The sequence below is a fragment of the Erithacus rubecula genome (genome assembly GCF_903797595.1).
Source record: "Erithacus rubecula genome assembly, chromosome: 22".
Lineage (NCBI taxonomy): Eukaryota > Metazoa > Chordata > Aves > Passeriformes > Muscicapidae > Erithacus > Erithacus rubecula.
In genome coordinates, this window is record NC_136674.1 from 9,409,984 (window position 1) to 9,435,545 (window position 25,562).

A 25,562-nucleotide genomic window follows, 5' to 3' on the forward strand; every position below is an offset into this window, starting at 1 on the left:
TTACCTCTGCTGAGGAGGCTGGCACAAAATCTGTGTGATGGGCAGCTCTGTTAAACACTTGCACTGAGGGTCACTGTGCACTCAGGGATGTGCCTTCCTGTCAGAGAGCTGGGTTGGCACCATCAGTACTGGTGGTACTTGAAAAGATTTTGTCTCAGTTTGAAGTAAATTGAATTGTTAGAAGTAAATTGAAAAGCTAGACATTTGAAGATAATAGAGGAGAGAAATTAGTAGTGTACATAGATCTGGAAATGTTTTTGAAAGTCATTTGAAAAAAGAGAAATCTATTTTCCCCAGTATATTCTTAATAGAAGAAGTAGGTAGAATACTATTAACCATGTAATTTAGATTAAATTGCATCACTTTTTGGATGAAATCAGTATGCTTTTACTTTTCTCTCTCTTCTTTGCAATTATTTAAGGCTGCTGCCTTTGAAATACATGTCCTAGAGCTAGATTTCCATGGGAGCCTTCTGTGGACTTTAGTGTTGGGATCTCAATCAGATTCTTCACAGAGCAGCTTTGGAAATCTGCTGCTGCTTCAATGAAATCACAGAATAGGCCAAGTTTAGAGATGGGATGTTCTTCTGGAGTTTTGGGTGTGCCAGAGGCACAGTGCATTTACTGGTGCACGTCACCAGCTCTCTGCAAAGCCACGAGTAGAAAGCCAGGCACTCTGATGCTTTGTTTTCTTTGCAGAGCTTCTCATGCCTTCATTTCACACTTCTCTTTCTTGTAGGGAGAGCATTGAGAAAAGACACTCCAGCCATCCTTCGCCAGCACCTATCCATCCAGTAAACTCCCTCGGACATAACCGCAGCTCAAGTGAGCAGATCAGGAGCCATCTGAATCCCGAGGTTCGAGAAAAAGAGAAACCCAAAGAACGAGAGAGGGATCACTCCGAAGCTCGGAAGGAAATGAACGTTGAAGAGCACAAGGTGAAGGACAGCTACGTTTCGGAGAAAGAAGGCCTGAGCCATGAAAGCCGAGTGGTGGAAGAGTCTAAGCAAATGCCCAGGGTTCCTTCCCCCTATGCCAGGCCCCCCGTTGTGGAGAGCACCAGGCCTAACAGCACTTCCAACCGCGAGGCCGACAGGAAGAACGAGCCCGCGTACGATAACCCGAAGAAAAGCAACGAAGTCAAGGTGAAGGAAGAGCGAAAGGAAGACCACGATGTTCAGCCTGAGGGACCTCAGACTCATAGGTCATCTGATCAGCCACCACCCATATCCACGTCCAACGTCCATCCAAGTCCTTTAGCGTCTATGCCCATGACCGTAGGTGTGACTGGTATACATCACATGAACAGCATCAGTGGCCTGGACAGGACTCGCATGATGACCCCTTTTATGGGAATTAGCCCAATTCCTGGTGGGGAACGTTTCCCCTATCCTTCTTTCCACTGGGATCCAATGAGAGATCCCTTGAGAGATCCCTACAGAGAGCTGGATATTCATCGGCGAGACCCCCTGGGCAGAGACTTTTTGCTAAGAAACGACCCCCTCCATCGGCTGTCGGCGCCGAGGCTGTACGAAGCAGACAGGTCATTCAGGGACCGGGAACCCCACGACTACAACCACCACCACCACCACCACCACCCGCTGTCGGTGGAGCCGCGGCGGGAGCACGAGCGGGGCGCGCACCTGGACGAGCGGGAGCGGCTGCAGATGCTGCGCGAGGACTACGAGCACGCGCGCCTGCACTCGGTGCACCCCGCCGCGCTGGACGGGCACCTGCCGCACCCCGGCCTGCTGACCCCCGCGCTGCCCAGCATGCACTACCCCCGCCTCAGCCCCCCCACCGGCCACCAGAACGGCCTCCTCAATAAAACGCCCCCCACGGCAGCTCTCAGCGCCCCCCCGCCTCTCATCTCCACGCTGGGCCCTCGGCCCGGCTCTCCCAGAAGGACTACTCCTCTGTCCACAGAGATGAGAGAGAGGCCTCCCTCTCACACCCTCAAGGACATCGAAGCTCGATAAGCACAGCGAGGCTCGATGAGAACCAGAGCAAGAGGGACAAAAAAACCTTGTAAATGAACAGAATATAAAGACCTTCTTACTAGTCATTGATACAGACTGGGGATGTGACCCACTGTACAATATGTATAGACCTGAGTGCAAAGATTTTGAAATGATTTTTTTTGTATATTATATGTTGAAATTTTCCAGATCTTTTAGCCAAGTCCATATGTTCCTCGTGTCTCCTACTCTATTTTATTTCTAGTTTAAAAATTTCAGAATTTGAACTGAAGAACAAGACGTCAGTCTGAGTGATTTGACTAGAAACAAGCCACCACCAATGTCAACCCTACAAAGCTCTTTCAAACCAGAAGTGAAGTCAATTGTAGATATTTATGTAAAAAGATTGCTTCATGGATTAATGGTTCATATATGCAAAAAGGGTAAGATGAAAGCTTTACTTTGTACAAATGTAAATAGATAAAATTAAGTAACATAATACATTAATACTTCTTAAACTGTGCTATTTGCAAACTTAATATTGATCAACACAGTCTGCTTATGCTGTGTTACTTATATTGTTATAGACAGCTAAACCCCTTCAACTATGCAATGAATTTTAAGGCTTTTCACAAAAGCCTTTATAACTCAAAGGAGCCTTTTCAACACACAACATAATTAAAGTCATATTTTCCCTGAACAAACTCATTTCTAATGGAAGCCTATTTCTCTTGTTTTGGTGAAGAACAGCCCTTCAGAGGTGCAGTTTCTGTGTGAACCCTTGCATCAGGCTGTGGAGCTCACTGTAGCTCGTGTGTCCCTTGGATGGTGTCAGGGTTAGTGCTCTGTGATCACTGGTACACAGTCATGGCAGATTGGGTTTCAGTCATATTAATCTGGGTTAAATGGTAATAATCAAATGCTGGAGATTTTCCAGAACTTTTGTCACTTAACATGTCAAATTTATTTCAGGAAGAACATCTGCTTAAAGCCATTCGTGTCTGGTTTTATTGCCAGTGTGTCATTTTTATCTGTACACACCTTTTTTTGTGTTAAGTGATTTTTAGCTACATTGAAACAAATCCTACAAGAAAGCAAATACTTTTCTAAATGATGGATATGTTTTCACTGTGGATCAGTAGTTTAATTAATGAACTCCATTGCAGATTTCATAATGGAATTTATTGTATTTCAGTTGGTAATAAAGTCTGTGAATAGTTAACAGGTCAGCCTTGTTGTTCCCTAATCATAGAAGACATTAAATAACCTGAAGAAAATGGTCCTTCTAAAAAATATGCATCAGTCTTCTGAAATCTGTCTTTTCATAACACACTTTTTTATAATGTGTTAAGTTTCTTGTCTAAATATTTGGAGAGAATATGACTTTATCAGAGAGAATTCAATATCTTGTCTACTGGACTGTAAAATATATGTATGAAATAAAATTAGTTCCATTGGTCTTCTAGTGTATTAAAGTGCTATCTGAAGTTGTTACCCTGTTTTGGCAAAAAAAAAGAAAAAAAAAGAAAAAAGTTAACTACAAACAGTTGTTTCTAATGATCAGAGATCTATTTTAGTAGTCAACTGAAGGTTTAGTTGTGAGCTTCAGATTTTTGTGAACTCCAGATGTTGTGCAGTTTTTTTTTTTTTTTTCTTTTTCTTTTTTTTTTCTTTTTTTTTTTTTTTTAAACAAACAAAAGGAAAAGTACAAAAAAGTCCCAACCCTGAGGAATATGTACACTGGAACCGTAGTGGTAGCTTTCAGTATTGTAAAGAGATTGTTATATACAAACCTTTTTGCTGTTTATCCTGTATGTAATAAAGTCCTTTCTAGATCCTATGTGAACAGAAAAGTGAAGCGGCTCTCAATCTTCAGCATGTTTCCTCCTCAGAGAAGACTTGTGTAATGTAAATTGTGCCATGTTATTAAAAAATGTGAACTAAACTGCTAGGTGCTTCTTTGTGTGCAGTACCCCATCGTTGCTATGGGGAGAAAGTCCTTTTTCCCAACAGTGGGGTTTTGTTCAGGAGTAGCTGTTCAAAATGTAAAGGAAATGGCAAACTTTCATAAGCCATCTTACTGAAATTGTTAGAGAAATCAGGAAAAAAGAAACAAAAAGGATCCTTGGCTTGTCCAGATTCTTTATAGTAACACCCTGCTTGGATTAGATTTAAATTAGACCATAATCTTGGTCTGCTGGATGCACATCATTAAAAACCTGAGTTACTGAAGGAAGGCATGTCTGGATGGCCACAGAAAGATGTGGCTATTGGAGCAAGTGAGAGAAGCCCCACGAGGCAGGGTCTGATTGAGAGCATCGTCTTCCAGGCTCATCTCATCCTTGTTAGAGGAGCCTGACAGCTCTGGCAGCATCTTCAGGGGGAAGAAACGTGGTCTTGATTGTCCAGACTATGATCCTTGTCCTCCCAGGTGCTGAGCAAACTCTTGTTGATGGTCCTTAATTCCCAATTAAGCCAATGAGCCCTCACTCCCAGAGTCCCAGAAGGCACCGAGGTGTTTCAGACCCTTTGAATTCAATCCAATTTAAGTGCTCCACGTCTTTGAAGATCCACGTGTCAAGTCTTCCTGCACTGGTGATGCTCAGAGGAATATGCCTGAAAAATGTAGTAAGAGATGAAACAAGATTTTTATTGCTTTTAAACTTCTTCAGGTGCATTCACTGTTATTCAGAAGTTTGATACAGGGATGTTAGCTTGCGGGTATAGACAATTTGGTCTTTTTTGAAGGGTTTTCCATTCAGGACATCTGTCTTAAATCTTCTGTTTTTGAAATTACTTGTGTTTAAGAATTTAATTTCATTTAAAGACTATGCCAGATACCATCTGTGGGAATGAAATGAGTCATAAGGTACTCATGTAGGTTCTGTGTGATTTTGATCATAGAAAACCCTCAGTGTGCTTATAGCAACCAGGACTTTGCTTTAGGTTATAAAGTCCCACGTTCCAAAATTCCAATTAATTTTCCACTTAGCAGCTTCTTATCACCAGCTGAGATGCCAAATACAGAGCAGAAACGGAATCTTTGAAAACAGTCCTAACATTTGTTTCCCAATACGTTGGCCATTTTATGCCATGCTTTCTCCCTTCTTTTTTAACTTCCTGTTTTGATCTTTGCTTTTCCTTAGTAAGACTTAGCTCCAGCCTGGTTTTCTGCTTTTCACACCTTACTGCTTCCCTCTTTGCCAGTCCTGTCCTCTTTTCATGGCCTAGGACAGCTAAATCTTACCATAGGCAGCAATAAACACTGCAGATAGTTTTCTAAAAGTCATAGATATTGTACATTGGTTTTACCTTTGCCTGTAGGAGCTCATGAAAACTGTAGTTCTTGTTAGACTGGAAGATAGGCAGATGGAGGTGGGGAAGATTTTACTGCAAGTATTTTAATTTGCTCTGGCTGTGCCTCAGTGAGGAAATGTTTAGCATGGTTCTTGTTGATTGAGCTCTAATTACAGCTTCACACGTGCAGGTGACTCTGCTGGAAGGCACTGGGGCATGGACCAAGCTCACAGAGCAGTGGTGCTGCCCTGACAGGAGTTCCTTGGCCTGCTGCTTGGTTTGTGGCAAGGAAGAGTGGAAGTGGTTCAGAGACCAAAGACTGCAGTTACACAGGGTTTTGTACTGCCACAGTGGCTTGGTTAAGTCCCATCTGGATAAACCAACTTCCTTCTTTGGACTCCACCTGCCAGCTCTGGGGTATGCCCGTGCTTGTCTGCAGAAGGTGGTTTGGAGCAGGATCCCAGCTTCAACAGTCAGAATTGCCTTTAGAGTGTGACTCTGCCTGAGCTCTGGGTGGAGGCTGGCCTCTAACTCAGCTGGTTGAGAAGTGCATGCAGACGAGGGGTGGCACTGCCTCCTGCCCTGCAGATGTCCTGGTCCCATCAGATCCTTCCTGCACATGGCATGGTAAAAACCTTACATGAAGCTCCTTGGGATAAAATCCATCTCTTACTTTGACTGCACCGTGATTGGTGCCCTGATTGGGGTAACTGAACATTGTCCAGTGCAGCTGTAGTGCAAAAATCCTTTTAGTCATACTAAAACTGAAGACTTCAGTGAATTAGCCATGGAAACCTGTATAAAAAACTCCAGTTTTGCTAGCCAAGGAGAACCAGAGCTGCAGGTGAGGACTGACTGTTCTCCCTGTACCCTGTCTCCAGCTAGAGGGGCTTGGACTGTTTGTCCTTGGGTGTGGGCAAGCTGAAAGTTCCCAGGTGGTATCTCTTGGGGTTACACCCCTTTCTTTTCCAATGGTATCTTGCAACTGAAATCATGTTTGCACAAAGATATTTCTTGGTCATAAAATATATCCCCTTCCTCATTTGTGCACAGTGAGGCTACATACAGCACCAGGTATTTATGGGCATCAAAATGCACATGTGCTGTCAGGTACAATACCAGGGAAGAAGCTTGATCCAGCAAGGAGCAGAGTATAAAATCCTGGTGCCACCCTACAATCTCACATGTCTGTTTTTCTGTCATCTGATGTTTCCTCTGCTGGTCTGGTAATTCAGAGCTCAGTACAGCATTATCCCTGTTCTATGAACAGGAAAAGTGCTGCTGGGATCCCCAAACACAGAGTCAGTGCCAGGCACCTACAGGCTGAGCGATCTCAGGAGTCACCCAGGGCAATTGGGTTACTGCCCAATCACTGGAGTACAGAAAAAAGCCTGAATCGGGCAAATTGCAGAGTCCAGGGTGCCAGGAGATGAGGAATATCTGGGTTGCTCTTTTGGTCTTAGATGTTAACAACTTGTGGCATCTCAGACTGCTAAACTTACCTGTGCAGGAATTTTACATATTCATTGATAAGCAGCTCAAGTATTGACCCAAGCTTATAAGGGCTGTGGTCATTCTCATTACTAAGGACAGATTTGTTGCATTTTATCACCTAATGTGGCTTGTTTGATCATCACATTGCTTAGTACTGAAACTCTCTGAGTGCAGCATTTTTCTTGGTTCAATTCATATGTTTCTCTGAAAACCTTGAATTTAGCTCTAGGAACTGAGCTATCCACCCTTGTATAATCATCTTTGTTTCAAGACAAGATAATTAAGTGAGAATTTAATCAGTTCATTGCATAAAGATGTTACCTATCAAATACACAATATGTTTATTAAATGTATCTTTTGCTTTGCATCTTCAAAGCCCTATAATAGTTTCCATTGAATCATTGTCATTGTGGGGGTTTGTTTTATGCAGCAGAAATTCCATGAGTATAAAAAACTTGGATTTTTTTATTTTTCTCTTTTACAGACAACAGTTGTCTGCATGTTTTACAGAAAATTAAAAACGCAAACATAAACTTCTAAGGATTTTCAGTAGTCCCTGTTTTGGGGCCTGTTTCAGTGCGTATTTGGTGCTACCATTATGTGTTTGGAGTTCATTTGATTTGAAAAAAGAGAGGAAAGTATCAAACAATGTCCAGTTATTGCCAGCCAAAATGAAAGTTTTGTCTCCATTAATCCTAGAAGGGCGAAGCAGAACTTTGTTTTAGCGTGTTAGAAAAAGATGTTGTTCTGCAGTGGTACCACAAGAGGGTGGTTAAAGAGAGCCTGAAACACGTGTAGGCTGTGCTGGAAGATGGGACAGCTCTGCTCTTCTGGGCAAGGTGAAAGTAGCTGTGAATTATTTTTATGACAGTCTGCTCCATGAGGAGCTCTCCTGTCCCCCTGCGTATGTGACAGAATCCCAGCAGTGTGGCTGACAAAGGAGTGACCTTACTTTGTCACATTTAATACAAGAGACTAGAAATGTCCATACCCAGAGCATTCAGCTCAACAGAGGCAATCGTATTTTGGAGAGTTAGGTTTAAATTGCATGGTGCTACAGTCCAGCAACAAGGCACATTGTGCCTGTGTTAAGGGAATAAAAGATGCTTCTCTGTAGGAATAGTAGATACAGAATGAGTTAGTGTATGTCAGCTCAAGGAGTTGGACTCAATGATCCTTGTGGGTCCCTTCCAACCTAGGAGGTTTTGGTTCTGTTCTGTGACCTCCTCAAAGTCTCAGCACATCTGTGTGTTTTTCCCATTACCTAGCTTTTGAAAGGAGTAGCCAAGGACTAAGCAAGAGAATTGCTTCATTTGGAGATGGGGAAAGAAATTAATGCCAGATTTTCTAAGGACATAGATTCAAATGGTTTCTTGAAAATTGCCAGAGCTGTCTGCATCATACCAGCAGAAAGCTTGGCTCTGGTTTTTCCTTCTCTACCCTCATTGCCCTGTGTGAGTGGAAAGCCAATCCTCCTGACTCTGCTGAGGGATGTATGGCCTGAGGAGCAGCACAGCATGGCCCACATGGCTCCAGCTGCTGTCTGCCCAGAGGAGGGGGATGATGGAGCCTTCCTCTCCCTCCCCACACTGCCCAAAATGAGCACTGGACAGTGCTGTGTCTGCAGGATCCCTGCTGGTCCCAGGGTGCTGCAGAGTGACCTCAGGGCTGCTCAGAGAACTGAGCTCTGCCTGCTCACAGCCAGAACCTGGGGACAGCACTGCTCACCTGGGAGGCACAGAGCAGGCAGGAACAGCATTTTCCATGGTCTGAGTGCAGCGAGGTGGGAAATGCACTGGGGAGATGGGGGCTCACACCTGCACACCCCAGAGAGCGCAGGGGCACATCAGCACCCCAATAATGGGGGTTCCCCAAGGCAGAGCCTCACAGAGGGACTGGGCATTGGAATGGCCCGACCAGGGGGATGGTGGGGTCACCATCCCTGGAAGTATTTAAGAAAAGAATGGATGTGGCACTTACTGCCATGGGCTGGCTGACAAAGTGGTGTCAGGTCATAGGGTTGGACTCAATCTGAAAGGTCTTTTCCAACCTAGTAGATTCTGTGATTTTGCAATTCTGTGATTCTGGCAGCCCTGGTGAACACATCTCATCCACCTCACAGCGTTATCACTGGGGCTTGTTGTCAGCGGAGTCATGCTATGATAGTCATTATGGTTTTAAATGACTCATTTTCCACTTAACTCTATTATTGTGGCTTACAGAGCATCTGGAGCTTTGCAGAAGTAAATACATCACTGACTACTACAGCAATGTACTAACTAATCTGTGGCTTTGAAGAATCTCTCTTACAAAACACAGCCGGGGCAGGCAGGTGGTGGTGTCTGTGTGGGCCAGCCCTGCTCTCTGGGGCACCTGTCCCATACCACACCAAAACACGGCTGATGCTGATGTGCTTGCAGGAGCCGGTGGAACATCTTTAGTGCAATTTGATACCGCCTGAATTTGGCATTCTTGTAGAATAAAATGAGAGATTCTTGTCAGATACCGACGGGAGACCCTGCGCTGGTGCTGAGGCAGCCATGCCTGTGAGGTGTTGGTGTATCAGGCAACAACAACATGGGTCTGCCCTGAGCAGTCCGTCCTGAATGGTCGGAATAGTCCCCTGATAATATAAGTTCCCCTGCTAATAAAAGTAAAGACTCATAATATCATACTGTATTATTTTATTTTTTTTCTCCTCGGCTCGGCAGGCACGGCCCGGAATGGAGCTGCAGAGGGCAGTGTGGGAGAGGGAAAGCCTGCCCAAGATGGCGGCGCGGCCGCGCGCTGCGGCACTAGAGGGAGATAGCGGGCTGGAAAATCCACTTTTGGGGTTGTTTGTGGGGTTTTAACCCTCAGATGGACCTGCCTGCCAGGAACTCTCCTGCCGGGCTGCAGGCGGGCAGCAGCCGGCGCCCCTTGGGCAGCCGTGCTCGATCTCTCCACAGGTCGCATGTCCCGCTCCCTGTGTGAGGGCTGCGCCGTGCTCGGGTGGGAGTCTGGCTGCCATTCATTTTGATAAAGGCATCTTGAGAAACATCTTGAGAAACGCAGCGAGGTGAAGCACAGGCTGGAAAAAAAACACACCGTTTATAAGTTCATGTGTCGCCTGAGGTGATGGGGAAATTAAGTGGGAAAAGGAGCAGGTGCGACAGGCTGGGGTTTACATGTGTTCATTTACTCGCCATAAAATGAGTCATCAGACGCGGTTCTGTCTCTGCAGCAGCTCCGAACGATGGCCCCGGGCTGCGGCCACGGTGCCCTCAGCGCTGGGAAGGACACGGTGGAGACAGGTGGTTAAAAATAAGAATTAAAGAAAGGAAGAAAGCTTGTTTAGGGAGGGGAAGGAAACCCCCTACAAATCCTCTCCCTACAAATCCTCTCCCTCTTTTGAAATTTTTGTTGCCCGCTTTCACCTTGCTGCATATAACCTGTGTAATTTCACACTTTTACTTTAAAAGAACGCAAGATGTTGGGGTATAAGAGAAAGGCTTTGGTGATTTATTTCTTCATGTAAGTTGTGGTTTTTTAGACAGGTTTGAATTAAAAAGTTTTCTTTCCTGAACACCATCCTGACACATTTGGACAGTGCTCCTGAGCATGGAGTGACTCTTGGGGATGGGGCTGTGCAGGGCAGGGGTTGGACTCTGATCCTTGTGGGTCCCTTCCAACCCAGCAGATTCTGAATACATGTTAAATCCTAATGGTTTATAACCAGAATAATTATATTTGAAGCCTGGGGGTAACTGGTTTTTGACTCTTTACTGTAGGAGCTGGACTGGATGATCCTGATGCTCCAAGTCAGTGCATGCTGTAGCTGTGTGACATGGACTCGGCAGCTGAGGCATCCTGTGGGACAGCAGGGACAGGCAGTGGCCACTCATTTCTGACCCAGGCTGGGCTGCATCCTCCACCTGGTGAGGAAGGACCAGGACCTCCAGCATTTCTGAACAGGAAATGGTGTGTGCCCCCTTGTTGTGTACATTCACTGTGATGGTGGGACTTGTGAGCTCTGGTATCACGGGATGCAGTCAGACTGTGGAATTAGATGTAAAACTTCTCACACCAGTTGTGAGTGGGTAAATTAAATGTGTATTGTTCTGTAGTGTGCTTCTTCAGATGATGGAATGTTTTAAAATTTGATTTCAAAGCAAAGGACCAGAGGCTTCATGTTTGATATCTTTTTCTGTCTTAAGAGGAATACTGAGAATCAGCTTTTTTTTTTTCCTCTGACAAGACTTTCTCTCCTTTGCCTCTTGTAAAGAATGTCTCCATCTATTATTATGAATTCTATATGAGAGGTTTCAACATGGTCTTAATTTTTTCCCCCAGTTACAATTTCTAATGCTCATTAGCAATGTAGTAAGTCTATTCTGAGTAAGTCTATTCTGGAGATTATTTCGTTTTATCTTGAATTTGGAGGGATTTCAATCAAAGTGGGTATTGGATTCTAAGAATTATGCTGTAATGAATGCAAGAGCTCTATATCACTGCAAATTCTAAACTCTGTCAGCTTGTTCCCTGTCTCTGCAGCTTTGGCTTAGCAAACTTTGCTCTGAATAGTCCCATGACTACTTGATGAAACAGAGAACAATCTGTTTCTCGTAAATCTCACATACAGTAGGTGGATCTCTGTCTAACTGATCACTTACATGAGTTTCTATGAAATTCTGACATCTGAACTACTGTGGGATCAAACTGGGCTTTTTGTTTTTTTTCCCTTTGATGACCTTCCCCCAAATGTGCAGGACTGAATTTCCCTGTCACTGAAGGGCTAAACCAGGAATGCCCTTGACTTTCCCTTCCAATATTTTTTGCACACAAATGCCTGCAGTGTTCTGGTGTGTCAGCTCAGCACTTTGCCAAACCTGGGAATTCAAGTGAAAAATAAAAAGACAGCTCTGGAACACTACACATGGTGATTCATGCTTTTGATTTTCATTTTAAATGTATCCCATCAGGGAAACTTCACACTTAACTCATAAAGGTAGCAAAATGTATTGGTGGGGACAAAAGACAAAATGTGATGATAAAGTTTAAATTTGAAGGGTTTTCTTTTATCTAGAACACTGGATTTGACTTTTGGCTCTATAGAGAAAAATTGGTTTACTGTCTTCTTGTCTTTTTGGCATGTAACTATCTTCAGGAAGTTCAGGTGGATTCTTTGAATGGCTTTTCTATTGGCAAATACAGAGCTAGCACCTGTGTAATATCTGATGTGCAAAAAACTGGTGCCATAACTTTAGGCTGGGGAGGGATTTTGTGTGGGGATGTTTGTGCTTTGGAGGAAGGGACACAGGATGGTCTAAGTGGGAGATGAACAGAAGATCTAAAAGGAAATTAATAGGAACTCAGTTGTAAAATGAAAAGGTTTTCATGTGAATTTTTGAACTTGAAAGTTTTGCAAAGACAGGCTGATGATATGTGTGAATCTTTTCTTCTTGCAGGTAGCTGCAAATCTGTTGAAGGTAATCATAAACTTTCTCACTGCTGCACATCAGAGACATCCCAGGAGTTCCTGAATTTGTCACAGGTATGAAAAAGTTTATTAGATGAGAAAAGTTAGGGCAAAATCATCTATTTTGATTGGATCAGTAAAGCTTGGCTGTCTGCCAAGGGCACTATTTTGGGGTTGTGATGCTCTAACTTGCCTTTGCAGGTTAGTAAGAGACTCTCAGATTTCCATAGTGTTTCTGGAACCAAAATGAGCCTAATTATCCAGATTTCCTCATGTGCATTATCCATTGTATCTCCATCCTGTAGATCTATGAAAACAGTAAACAGGAAAAGTCAGTCTTCTGGGTGGAGAATGATGTTCTCCTGATAACTTTTAAAGACTGAACAGGAAATGTAATTTTGAAATGTTTACCCAAAGTGAAGTAATAGTTTCTGATGCCCCAGTACAGCCACAGTGTGAGGTTGATTGCCAACAGGACAAGCTGGGACCATACCAGCTCCAGGAAGCAGAGTCCAAGCTCTCTGTGGATCCCAGTTTTCCTGAGTGTATTCCAGAGCAAGGCAAGCCTCTCCAGACTGCTAAGTCAAGAATTGGGTCTTTGCAGTAACCAGACTTTCAGGTTCCCAAAAATGCTGTCATGTATCAGTCCAGAGGATCCCAAAGAAGTTTGTACTGAGAGTATTTTCCTTTGAATTATGACCAAAGGGTCCTTTCTCATGTTTTCCCTGAAGGGTGCACAAACCTTGAATTTGAAAGTTCTGCCAGCTTCAGTAGACACAACTTTCCTAAAGCTGGTGCAGCAGAGTTAACCAAAAGCCCTTTAGGTGATTTATGTGTCTGTTCTGCCTGTGATGTTGTGAAATCCCTGCAGCCTGAGAGTCCATGGGGAACTGGCCCCTGTTGTTGGGAGAGAGTATATTCCAGGAAGCATTTTCATTTTGATTCATTGCCTTTTTCCAATGTTTTCCTGGAAATTTTTCATCAGCTCTAATTCTGGCTTGTGTGCTTTGGTGGCAAACACCCCAGGGCCCAGCCTGGCACACAGAATGTGTGTGTGTGGCACTCAGCCCTGGTTTGGGCAAAGCCTGAGAGCCCTGTGTGCCTGGCTGAGGGTTGTCCTCCACCACAGGTAGCACATCATATCTGGCTCACAGGGTTTGGTGCAGTGCTAGGAGCTCCCAGAGCTGCAGAAATGCAAGGTGAAGGGGAATTGCTGCCTACCCTAGCAGGAGGGTGCTTCACCCCAGAACAGCAGCTGCATGTTGTGCCATGGTGACCTCAGCTGTCCCTGTGGAGTGACTGGATTGTTCAGATTTCCTTAGTTTTGGGTCTGAGTCAGCTGTGCCAGGTTCTGTAATGCAGGAAAAGGTGGCCCAGGTATGGAACAACCACAACTGTGCAAAGGGTACAGCTGTGTTATAACAGGATGGGCTTTGGTGCCAGAGTTTTTCAGTGATTTAAGAGTTACAGTTTTTTCAGGCAGTAAAGAAGCACTTTGAGGTAGGATTTGATGGATGCTCAAATAGCTTTCAGGTAAGCTTTGCCCACAGGTGGAAGGTGATGGCAGAGGTGAAAATGTGAGGGGGGCTGGGAGGTTTTCTTCCTTCCTTCTCTTCTTCCAGCCGTCCTAAACCAGGTGAGGGTACAGTTGAATAAATTTAATATTTCCCTGAATCAAGAAAGTAGTTGAAGACTTGCTGGTACACAGTGAGGACAGAGCTTTGTCCATCTTGGGAAGAGTGTCTTTACTCCCCAGAGTCTGATAATCTTGGGCTTTGCTGATACCTTGTATGTGTTGAGCTGATTGTTTAATGGTCAAAGTTGCCTGTTTGTTTAGTGTCTGTATCTCACAAACTGAAGTATTCTTTGGTTGTTTGGTTTGTTTTGGGATTTTGTCACATCTCTAAGAGCAATTTATAAATGGGGAACCTAATCACAGAAACATGAAGTTCCAGATTGTATGGAGCTGGTAGAGGAAGAGGGGATGAACCCTCACCTGTGGTTCCCCAAGTCCATCCTTGTCACCTCCTGGCTGGCACCCCTGCTGTGCTGGTATTTCAAATACCCAGGTGACTGAGGAGTTAGGAAGGAGAGGAGGGATGAGAGTGACACATCCAGCCCCAGAGCTGGTCCCTTCAAACCACAAATGACTTTAGGGTTTGGGGAATCCATTCTAACACTGCAGGTACTTAGGCTGCTCTTTACAGGAACAAAGACTTATCCCTTCTGGGTTGCACTGTAGCATTTTTGCATGCCCTAAATTCACTTAATTTTAACCTAATAGCTCAGTGTTTTTTTAGTGTTTCTGTGCAAGTACCACACTGCTGTCTCAGCAGTAGTAGTGAGGAGTTGAAAGGAGTTAATCATGCTGTGTAGCTTAATGCCTTATGCTTTATTATTAAGAATAAAGACAAGCGCTCCACTATTTTATCTCTAATGTGCAGTTAACTTAATTCCTAATCCTCTGAAGAGATGGTGCTCTTCTCAACATTTTGGCTTCTGTCTTGCTTTCAAGCTGCACATGAAACTTAAAAGCTGGAATGCTCAGTGCAGAGAGAATTTTAATACATGCATGTATAAATCAGTCTTCATGAGCTTCCCCTTAACCATTCAGGGAGACTTTTCCTCTGTGCTTACCTGGCACATCAAGTATTGCTTATTATTGCTCAGCAGGCTGCTTTGCTGCTCTTTGTATGTGCAGTGGCCACCAAGTTGTGTAAACATGGCCATGGGTTGGTGGGATGTGAAGTCATTTCTTTTCCCCAACTGTCAGAAATTCCTGTTCCTCCTTGGCTGGGAGTTCTTTTCTCAATGTGGCTGCTGCCTCCTTCCTCCTATTTCCATAGCTCCCTGCTCAATCCAACTCCTGGAATATTCACTGAGGACAAGAGGGCTGTGCTAGGAGTTAATAAGCTTTTGCAAGTAGCTCCAGTGTTACAAGGATGGCTTTATTCCTTGTCAGTGTATTACAATGCAAAGGTATTTAGCAAACAGTTTAACAAGCAGAACTTTGGCATTGTCATGTTTTCACTTGTGGAGAAACTTGTCCTTGTTCATTCTCTGGCATGTAAGCTACAAAAATTCCAAGATGACATCTGTGCTCAGGTTCAGTTTTCAAACTTACATAGTCACCCAAGCCCATTGTTTTAGAGGATTGTTTTCATTGCTCCTCTCTTTTAGGTACATTTAATTTTAGCCTCTTACAGTCTTTCTGTTCCACCAGCACATTGATCTTGCTCCACTCAGCTAATTGGATTAACTCATTTGCTATATATTTATTGTACAGTATTGATTTGATAATACCAATCTTCCATCTCAATGTAATCTCATATTTTCTCTGGCCTCAAAGCAGCCCTGCTAAATGCCCCTCCTGCCCCACCTTTGCACTTGGACTTCACATAAAATCTCAACAGTGATTAAAAGCCCTGAGGCTAATCAGGCTCTTCCCTGCAGGCCTGGTGTGCCTTGCTGTCTTCATAAGCACTGAAGGATGAGATAAAGGTGTTGGATGATGTTCCCACATCTCTTATTGCTGCTGACCCAAGTGACCTTCCAAAACCTTGTGTCTCTGCCAGTGGTCACTCACTTGGGTGCTTTGCTTTGGTACCTTTGGGGGAAGCTAAATACCTCAAATATTTGCTTGCCTGTGCTCACTCCTCAAATGTTCAAACTTCTGAGCTCAACAGCCAAGTTTCCTGGTGACCTGTGAAAATCTCCAGGTGTCTAAAGCATATAAATTTTCAGCTTTCATAAAGTCAAGAAATGCTTGCTGTGAGGCAGTTTGATTCACTAAGAATTAGCAGCAGCTTTTCAGGAACTGTGGCAAGACAGAATCTGAGTAGATCCTGTCTAAAGAAAGGGTTTTGCTGTTTGATAGTCAGGTGAGCAAGCTCAAGTACTTATGGATTCTGCAGAGTTTGAAGCCTCATATGCATCTTTATTTTCATTCCTGATAAAGCATGTTTGTTACTTAGACTGCATTCTCTAAAAGCCTGGGATTGTGCTGGGCAGTGGATTTTTCAAATGAGCTGAGCTCTCTCCAGCCTAACCTGCCTTTGCTTTCTTTGGGTGGCCTCATCTTGAGGGAGGCTCCAGCCACCTGCCCCAGGTGAGGCAGGGACTGAGTGACCACCAATGCTCCTTTGCAAGGAGCTGCTTGGGATCCTGGAAGTTCTGTTGTCTGCCTCAAACCAGGGCTCCAGTAATGGCTCATTTTGGCACAGGGGGGATGGGAAGCACAGTGCTCTGCCTGTCCCTTTTTGCCATTGATGCACAGGGCTTCTTCCCACTCAGACTGGCTGTGCAGCCCAGAGCAGAGGTAAATACCCTCCCTCCAAATTATTATAATTTTGAAATTAAGGGGCTCAGAGGTTGATGTGCTCACACATGGGCACTGCAGGTGTAGGCAGCTTCATTTTCTGTCTCACTTTGCAATTGCCACGGGGTTTTTAAAGAACATTTTCATTATTCTGTGGCAGTTGTGAGACACTTCCATGGGTTGACAGCTTCTGTGCCAAATCACTTCTCATCACACAGAAGAATTTCTCTTTCAGTGTCAGCATTTCACTTTCCTGAGATCCAAAGCTGCAGCTTAAGCAATGAGAGGACAACCATCAGAAAGTAACAGGCTGTAGACATGAGGGGTATGTGGATGCTGTCACAGGGATGCAAATAGAAGATGTGATTTTGAGGGATTGAGGGGTTATTTTTGTGCTATTTGACATTACATTGACTGAAAATTTGGTTATTCCCTTTAGAGCTTGGCTAGATTGCTGAGAGGGGTGGGAGAAACAGAGCAGGAAAACTGCTAGTTATACCTGTTCAACCTTCTCCATACTTTGAGAAAATAAACCTTTGTCACTTCTTTCCCTTATGATAGTTTACCTTTAACTGAGGTTTTTCTTCTGTTTATTAATAAATTAACCTTACACCTCAGAGGAAGGATTAATACTTCTCTAATTTGCTAATTCCTCTCACTTCTTTGAAGGAACAGTGCAGTAGGTGACAGCAGGTTTGGGAGGCCCAGCCTGGGCTGTGGCTGGCTCAGGGACTGCAAACACATATGCTCAGTCTGGGACTGTCCCCAAACATCAATGTATGGCTCTTGAAATGGGAATAGAAGTTATTTAGGACAAGACTTTAAAGGAGCAGCTGAGGTCACTTGTCTTGGTCAGCCTGGAGGGGAGATGCTGGTCTCACTCTGGTGGCCCAATGTCCTGGTTAGAAGGACAGGTATCTGCCAATAAAGGCAGGAGCTTCTCTTTGAAGTGGAGAATGTAAACCCCTCCCTCCAAATTATTATAATTTTGAAATTAAGAGGCTCTCAGGCAAAGATATGGGAATTAGGAATAACAGTTCTTTACTAGGAAAATTTAAATAGAAATGCAGTATTACAAAGAACAATCCCAAACCCTGCCAGGGTCAGAATCCAAGCTGACACCCGTCAGTCAGTCAGGGTGGTGGCACAGTCCCATTCCATGGTGCTGCATCCTCCTGCAGGGGCAGATGTGGTTCAGCTGGAGCAGTGCTCCTGGAGAAGGTGCAGTTTCCTCTGAAGGTGCAGGGATGATGTGGAAAGGTCTGGCTTTCCACTGGAATCCAGTGGAAAGAAGGTGCCTTGGTGTCCAAAATGTCAGTTTTTATCTGGGTAGGAAAGGCTTGGCTCCTGCCCTGGCTGGAGCATCTCCCAGTGGGATGATGGAATTTTATCAGTCATGCACTGGGACTCAGTGGCCATGAACAGGAGATATCTCCTGGAGGGAGGATGGGCTGTGGGAAGATAAAGATGATTGCCCAGCTGGTTTAAAGATGGCCCATTAGCAGAGAATATGTGCCAGGAGATCAGGGGCACTGCCCCACCCAGTGTAGCAGATGGGACAGAATTCACAGAATTTCTGGCCACATCAACCCAACAGACCCACCAGGATATGAAGAAGTGGAGACTGGACACTGGGAAAGGCTCTTTGCTGAGGGGTGCTGGGTCCCTGGAACAGCTTCCCCAGGGAAGAGCCCATGGCACCAAGCCTGCCAGAGTTCAAGAAGCCATGGAGAACATGTCTGGGAGTTTAGTTTGTGTCAGTGCAATGAGCAGGGAGTCATCCTCATGGGTCCTTCCCATTGTGGGGGATTCTGTAATTCAGGAACATCCCATTCTCTTGTTTTATGGAGTAAACAGATAAGCAAGCACCTCAGCCCAGCCCAGCTGCCTGCAGCCAGTGGAGGTACATTGGGGTGGAAGTCAGTCAGGTGTTCCTGAGTTGGGTGTAAACAGGCTCATTATGGCCTGGCAAGGTTCACATCATGACACAAAAAGCTTCTTTCTGAAAGGCTGCTGTGCAGTCAGTAACTTTTTTTTGAAAAACTGACCTTGTGAATTAGGGTTTGTTTCTTGTAGCAGCTTCTCTAGAATTAAGTCCTTGGCAACTACCTGAGGGGTATGGATGTTGTCTGGTGCAATTTAGCACTGTCCAACACAGCATGACAGGGGTCTATTACTTCATCTCAGAGCAGCTAACAAGCACTGAGTGTTTGATCAGGGGATTGGTGTTAAAAGCCAGATTACTATAAAAATGGGGAAAGTTTTATAGACATGGAAATGTCTGGTTGAGCAAAAATAACAGCTACCAGGTGGCTTGTGCTAACCAGGTAAATAGGGCTAAATTATGGTTTCAATGCAGAGCTTGTGGAGGATATCCAGCAATTTAATAAGCTCCAGGAGCACATGAAATTCCTAAGGGCCCAGTCTTGCAATGCACTCTGCAAATGGACTTAATTGAGTTGTAATGAGGCCAGTTATGGGCAACTGTTCCATCTGCATGCAGCTCCTTGCAGGACTAGCTTCAAACTCACGATTGCAAGATATGTTAGAGCAGTATTTTAAAAACTTCAAGTTGACAGAAAGCATCAGAACACCTTATTTCTGCTTTAATTCACATTGCTTTGAAATGCACCTCTCTGCAAAGGGGCTGCTGAGAGGAGCTGGCTGAACTCAGGAATGTTTGGGATATATCTTCTAAATTGTTCATGCTATGATCTGGCACAAAGTGATCCAGTTGAGAAATGAGGTGTCAGTCTGTAACTAAAAATTACCTGAGAAGGAATTGACATAGGAAAAGGGCTTCTGGTCTTCAAAAGCCATGGAGCCAATGGATTGTTGAAAGTCTGGCACATTTGTGTGTTCCTGCTATAAACAGTTGGTTTTATTAGTAAAAAGTAATATGTTCTTACATCCTTAAATATTTATAGCCAGCTGAGTATAGGAGAGAGCATTCTGATCAAGAATTATTATTTTAAAATTCCTGACAGTGTTTACACACTGTCGCTTGCAACTGGCAGTTGAAAAGAAAAGCAAATACCTTCAAACTTTTATTTAGAAATAAAACTGGCTATGGGGCTGACTAATACTGCTGAGGATTGAGTTCCAATTATGTGACATATCAGAGGGGCTGACAAGCCCAATTCCCTTAGTGGCATCTTGGAGGGAGGATGTGGTGCTGCAGTGATAACTTGTGCCTTACAATTTCCATCCTGAGATGCTTCCTCTAGAGATGAGAGAACCACTTTTGAGTAAAATGTACAATTTGATTTCATCACATTTAGGGTGGAAGGTAGGCAAAGTTTGGAGTTTCTTTATTAAAAGCAAGTTGAAGTTATTTAAATTGCATCCCACACATCAAGTGCATCTCTCCATACTGCTCTTGTCCCATTCTATTGAACTTTCCCTGAGGCTTACATGTAAGTCTCTGCTGAAATATAATAATTGCTGTCTAACCATGTCTTAAATAGGTAGAAATGATCTATCGATACATAATAAACAGAGATAACGAAATATTTTATTCATGTTTTCTGAAAGTCTCAATTATTTATATGTGGGTATCAATTAGAGTTTGCATTTAAACAGAATTCAGAGTAGTAGTATTCTGTTCACTTACTCTAAATTAGATAGCAGTATGTTTCACTTAATATAAATTGTGTGTGATTACTTACAATCAGTTTAAATCAATAAGTTTGTGATGGATTCTTACCCGGTGCTGTGGTTTCTCAGTAATAAATCCCTTGTTTAGTCCAGAAGGCATTGCTTCTTTTGGCAGCTTTCCATGCATTTCAGTAATGAGTATTGGATAGGCACAGTTTCAGCAAATCAGCATTTAAGAAGGAAAAAAAAAAAGCCCCTATGGAGGATACACACATTAAAAAAATCAATTTACCTCAACTAGTCCCAATTCAAATTAATAGAATACTCTGCTCTGAGAATCTTGGAGTCTGTTCCTTGTAGCAGAAATCTGTGTATATCCTGGCTTAATAATGTGAAGGCAGGGAATGGGAATGTGGTCTGTGATTCAAGGGTTGGAAGCTTTGTTACCAAATCCTCAAAGGACAGGTGTAGAATATTATTTTGCTTGCTTGAACAGAGTCACAAGCTGGCTTGACTTGTTCCTGAGGTTGTGCCTCCCATCTGCAGAAACCATTGTCCCTGCCCCAGGAGAGCAGGCTCCCATGGACTGGAGGAGGATGCCCTGGAGAACTTGCATGGTGGTCACAGTGTGCAGTAAGAGAGCCCAGCTGCAAAGCTGTTTGTGGTTGGGTTTTAACAGGGCTGAGGAAAGAGCCCCAAGAGGCAGCAGGCACTTAGGGGTGGTGACATCCTGGATTCTGCTGATCACCCTGAAATATGGCTTGCTGCTGGGATGGGTGTGGGGGTTATTGGTGAGTTCCTTAAAGATGAAGGAAGAGGTCAGAGAAGAGATGAGTGTGAGGAGACCTCAGCAGGGAGGGCTCAGGCTCTGCTCCAGGGCCCAGCAGTGGCACCAGAGCCATGGGCAGGGACTGAGCCCAGCAGCTGCCCCTGCACAGGAGGCACAACTTGTGCCCTGGGCAGTGCCCAGCCCTGAGCAGCTGCCCAGGGAGGGGCTGGAGTGTCCCTCAGGGGGATATTCCAGAGCCACATGGACACGGTGCTGTGCCCTGTGCTCTGGGATGGCCCTGCCTGAGCAGGGAGGTGGCACCAGGGACCCTCTGTGCCCCCTGCCAGCCTGGCCCACTGGGGGATTCTGTGATGTGGGCTCTAGGGATGATGGAGTCCAGTGACAGCCAGCCTGGCTGTGGCACCTCATGGGTACAAAGGACAATCTTCACCCACTTACCGGTGAACTGACAGAAAATCTCTCAGTTTAAAGCATCTCCCCATCTCAATCACATGGGGATGGTGGCAGTAATTAATTGAGCCTGAGTGGAGAAATTGCTTTTCATATTCCTGAATGGAAAGCTGTTCCTAGGCCAGGAAGCTGTTCCCCATGTCTCCTGTGAGCTCTGTTCCTCACCTCATTCCTGCCCTGGTGTGAGCATCTGGATGGTTGGGCTCTCTCTCATTTCACGCCTGAGCTCCTGGTTAGAAAAGGCACACGCTGGCACAGTGCTGCTTCCTGAGCCTCAGCAGCCTTCACAAAGGAATTCTGAGAAGAAATAAAGCGTGGAAATGAATTAGTGAAATCCTGAGCTTCAAAGAGTGCCAAAAAGTCAGGGAATGCCAAGTATTGCATGGGATGGCAGCAAGGGAGCAGTGTAGGGAAGGGTCTGTGGGAAGAGAGCAGTACAGTGTAAAACAAGCCTTTGTTTCTGTGCAAACACAGTTCAGAGATGGCTTACACAAAATCACTGAACTTTGATGCAAGCCTTGGAGTTAGGGATATGTGCTGTCATTTGCTGGGTGCTCTGTTTTTCTGTATAAATTGTCTGTCTTTTCATTCTTTCCTGGAGCATGGAGTTGTTTGAGAATCAGGTAGGCTGTTGTGGGGCTCCTGCATCCAGAATGGTGCTGAAGGGATGTTTAACACCAAGGGTTGCCTTTTGTTGTTTGAGGTTCTGCAGATCTGCTGGCCATTTTGGTAAGAATAGCAGCTGTTGGTCGTTACTTCTATTAAGCAGAACAAAGTGTACTGGGATTGGTGTTGTGGTCCTTTGCCTGTTTTCTCTGTGATGGCAGAGAGGTGCTCCATTTATGTTTAACACTGACCTGTCACCTCCATGTATGTGCCCTGTGTGTGCTGGCTGGAGTTGTGCCCCAGCCCTTTCCCTGCTGCTTTTACAGAAATACATTATTAGTTCCTGAAGGTGAAATATTTGTGTCAAGGCTACATGCTCTAATGCTCTAATGAATGCTCTAATTTGTAAACTCATTGCTCCTGGTTGCAGACCTTACATCAAGGCTGGCACCAGAAAAACTATTCAAGGTGTGCACACAGGTATGTAATTTTATGGTTTGAATTCATTTGCTTTAGAAGATCACAGAGTGGTTTGGGTTGGAAGGGAGTGTCAGGATCATCAGGTTCCATGTCCCCAGAGCATGACCCAACTGTCCCCTTCCAGAGCCTTCCTTCAGACTTGCAGTGTGTGCATCAGTCACTTCCATGGAATGGGAACTACTTTGAGAAATCCTTGCCCGTGAGCCCAGCCAAAAGTGTAATTATAGTACAGGGGAGACAGGGTGCTGTAATTGAACTGTTGCTGATAGACAGTGAAAAATGACTGTCCTTTGAAGACTGTGCCCATCCTTTTCTCTCTATCACAGTATCTGTGTTGAGATCAGTTTGTGGTAATCACAATAGTTGGCATTTCTCATCCCTGGAGCCTTTCAGGTCTCATCCCTTCAACATAATAACCACTTGGACTTCTTGACCTGTGCTTTAAGCCCCTCTTGAGGTGCTCCAAGGAGATACTTTAGGGAAGAAATATGTTCACTACAGTCACTAGCTCCCTCCTTCTCTGCATGGGGATACCACAGCAATTGTACAACAGCAGGAGCTGCAGATAAGATTCAGTGAAGGCTCTGATGTTCCAGTGCTGGGGCACACAAGTTGCAATGGTGCCTCAGGGGCTGTGGTTACCTTTAGCAGATTTACCACATCCAAAGTAGGGCAGATGGAAATGGCTTTCTGTGAGGAGTATTCCTCTGGCAGAGAGCCATGCACCTGCCTCTGATGTGTGTTATAGGTGAGGACCATTTGCTGGTGCATCACAGTCCAACATGCTTTTTTTTTCTTTTTCCCCCTGCCTTTTAGACAAATATTTGGGTGCCTGCAATGATTTTGCATAACTGCTGGCAAAATCCCTCCCCATAACCACCTACACTCCTGCTGAAGCCTCTGGCTGAGCAATCCTACTGTCTTTAGTAGGAAAGGGTGCTGCAGGCAGTGGCTGAATTTGGGGGTTGGTGGGGTAGGGAAAGACACTGTCAGCAAAAGCAGCTCCTAAACTTCCCCCTTGGGAATGGGAGCTGGTGGTGCTGGATGCTCTGATGGAGCATGGGTTGTCCCTTATTTCCCAGTCCAAACTGGTGCAGAGCAGTGTAATTAGCATGTGCCTAATCACTCAAGTCACACGCAGTTGGTTCTTAGCCCTGTAAGGTTGTGTGAACACTCTTGGTTCCCCCAGCCCTTGCATGTGAGCTGTGGGTGGTTGTGGTGTGGGTGTCTTTGAATACCTCGAGGTTTGCCATTAGCAAATGTGGTTTCTCCTTGCCTGTGAGGGCAGCAGTGCTTTCCTGAAGTCATCTTTGTGCTGCTGTGTCACCTCCCAGGTGCTTTTCATCTTTGGGCAGCTGTGCCCTCTGCTTCATGCTTGCTCAACATCTTTGCCACTCTTAGAACTGATTTGTATTCCTATTGGATGATGATGATGCAGCTTAATGTTGTGAAATTTTGCAGGGGACTTTGACTTGCCTTGGCCTTACCTTGTGTTCATGAGTAATTTCAGAGAAGATACTGACTGAATGATGCTGAACCCTGACAGGTAATGAGGCTGCAGAGGAGACAAAAATCTTTTCTGCAAAACTTCTTCCCTTTCTACTCATTTCTCTGAGGAAACGTGTAAGTTGATAAAACTGAAGAGCAGAAAGTTTTGCTTCCTCTCCTCTCCTTGAGAGAATGGGAGTGTCAGGCCAAACTCCCCTGGCTTGCTGGGGAGTGGTGTGCAGCAGCCTGGTGTCACAGGCAGGGGAATTCACCCAAATCCTGCCCATCCTCATGTGGCTGAAGTTTGTGTGAAGGCAAATTGCCTGCAGGAAGGACTGGGAGCAAATGGAAGTGTTGTTCCAGCAGGACCTGGGATGTCCCCACTCACTGCTTTTATTTCTTTCATGCTTTCAAGGAATGGACAGGGAAAGTGAGAGAGGGGGACACACACTCCACTCATAAATAAAATCCTGCTGTAGGTTTGGAAACCCAGACAATTACAGATGGATTTGTTTACTGCTGGGCTACTGAAGAGTCAGAGTCAGTTGCAAGTGCATTCAGATTTCCCTCTCTCCAGGGCTAAATGGTTTCTTCTCTCCATGAAGACCTGGAGACAGTAACTTCTTAAAATACCTGCTGGTGAACTGAGCCATCTGCTAAAGAAAACAAGTTTCTTTTGCAAATCTATTTTCCATCTTCATGTACTGTTGTGTCAGACTGTTTTCTGCAAATAACTTGTGGTTCTTTTGGCAAGAAAGGACCCAACAAATGTGCAGTTGGGTTGAACAAAACAACTTTTTAGAAGCTGAAGACTTTCCATACATAGAAGGTACAGATTCCACCCATCCCCCCTGCATGCCCACTGCATTCTTAGGTTAAGGAATGAGTCATGGACATGGAGCAGTGTATATTAAAATGGCTTGTGAATATGTTTCTCTCCTCTCACCCTCCCCTTTTCCCTTTGACCCTCTACTGAGGTGATGATAGTATATTTTTATAGCCAGTAAAGATGTGGCCAAAGGCTTTACCAGCATGTAAGGGCCAATGAACTCTTATTGAATGCAGGAGCTTTGGAAACTCAGGTGGGAATTTGTAGGTTATCTCCAGACAAAGCTCCTTTTCAGAGCAGCAATGTGCTCAAATAAGATGCTGGGGGTTTGCCACAGCCCTGCTGCCTGACATTTAGCAGCTTGTATCCCATCCCTGCCCCCTGACTTGCAGAAAGGATTGTCTGCGTGGTTGCTGCTGCAGCCTGGCATCATTTCAATTGCAAACGGGGGCTATTAGTATTCCACAAATACCCGGTTAGGCACTTGGGTTTCTCAGCAGAAGGGGAACTTAAAACAAAAGGAGACAAGAATGGACGTGAGGCTCGGGATAGATGTCTCCAGGAGAGCTGGAGGCTTTGCCCAGAGGCTCCGATTTTGTCACTGACCCGAGCTTATTTCAGAATCGTCCCCCGCAATAATCTTCTCACGCGTTCCTTCCCTTTGTACCAAAGGCAGGCTTTGACCTGGTGTTTGTGCCGTGCCTCTTTGCTCTGCCGGGCACAGGGAGATTCCCGTGCCGCCCGAAGAGCAGAACGGGACGGAGCTGGGGCAGTGCCCGTGGGCAACGAGCAGCTCCG

At 44.8% G+C, this 25,562-nt stretch overlaps 1 protein-coding gene and 1 long non-coding RNA gene across 9 annotated transcripts in view; one reads left to right on the forward strand and one right to left on the reverse strand.

Moving 5' to 3' along the window:
• The window catches only part of AUTS2 (activator of transcription and developmental regulator AUTS2), a 751,974-nt gene extending 748,338 nt beyond the window's left edge, over positions 1-3,636 (forward strand). For all 8 annotated transcript variants that reach the window (XM_079324898.1, XM_079324897.1, XM_079324900.1 and 5 more), the window contains one exon: positions 739-3,636. In XM_079324898.1, coding sequence (XP_079181024.1) covers positions 739-1,978 — 1,240 coding nt within the window. In that variant the 3' untranslated portion in view covers positions 1,979-3,636. The remainder of the gene's footprint in view (positions 1-738) is intronic.
• A 446-nt stretch (positions 3,637-4,082) lies between these two features.
• Positions 4,083-5,547, reverse strand: LOC306811342. The gene is made up of 2 exons (XR_013776653.1): positions 5,270-5,547; positions 4,083-4,573 (listed from the first exon to the last, which is right to left on the reverse strand). It is a non-coding gene; the product is annotated as an uncharacterized lncRNA (long non-coding RNA).
• Positions 5,548-25,562: the final 20,015 nt, after the last annotated feature.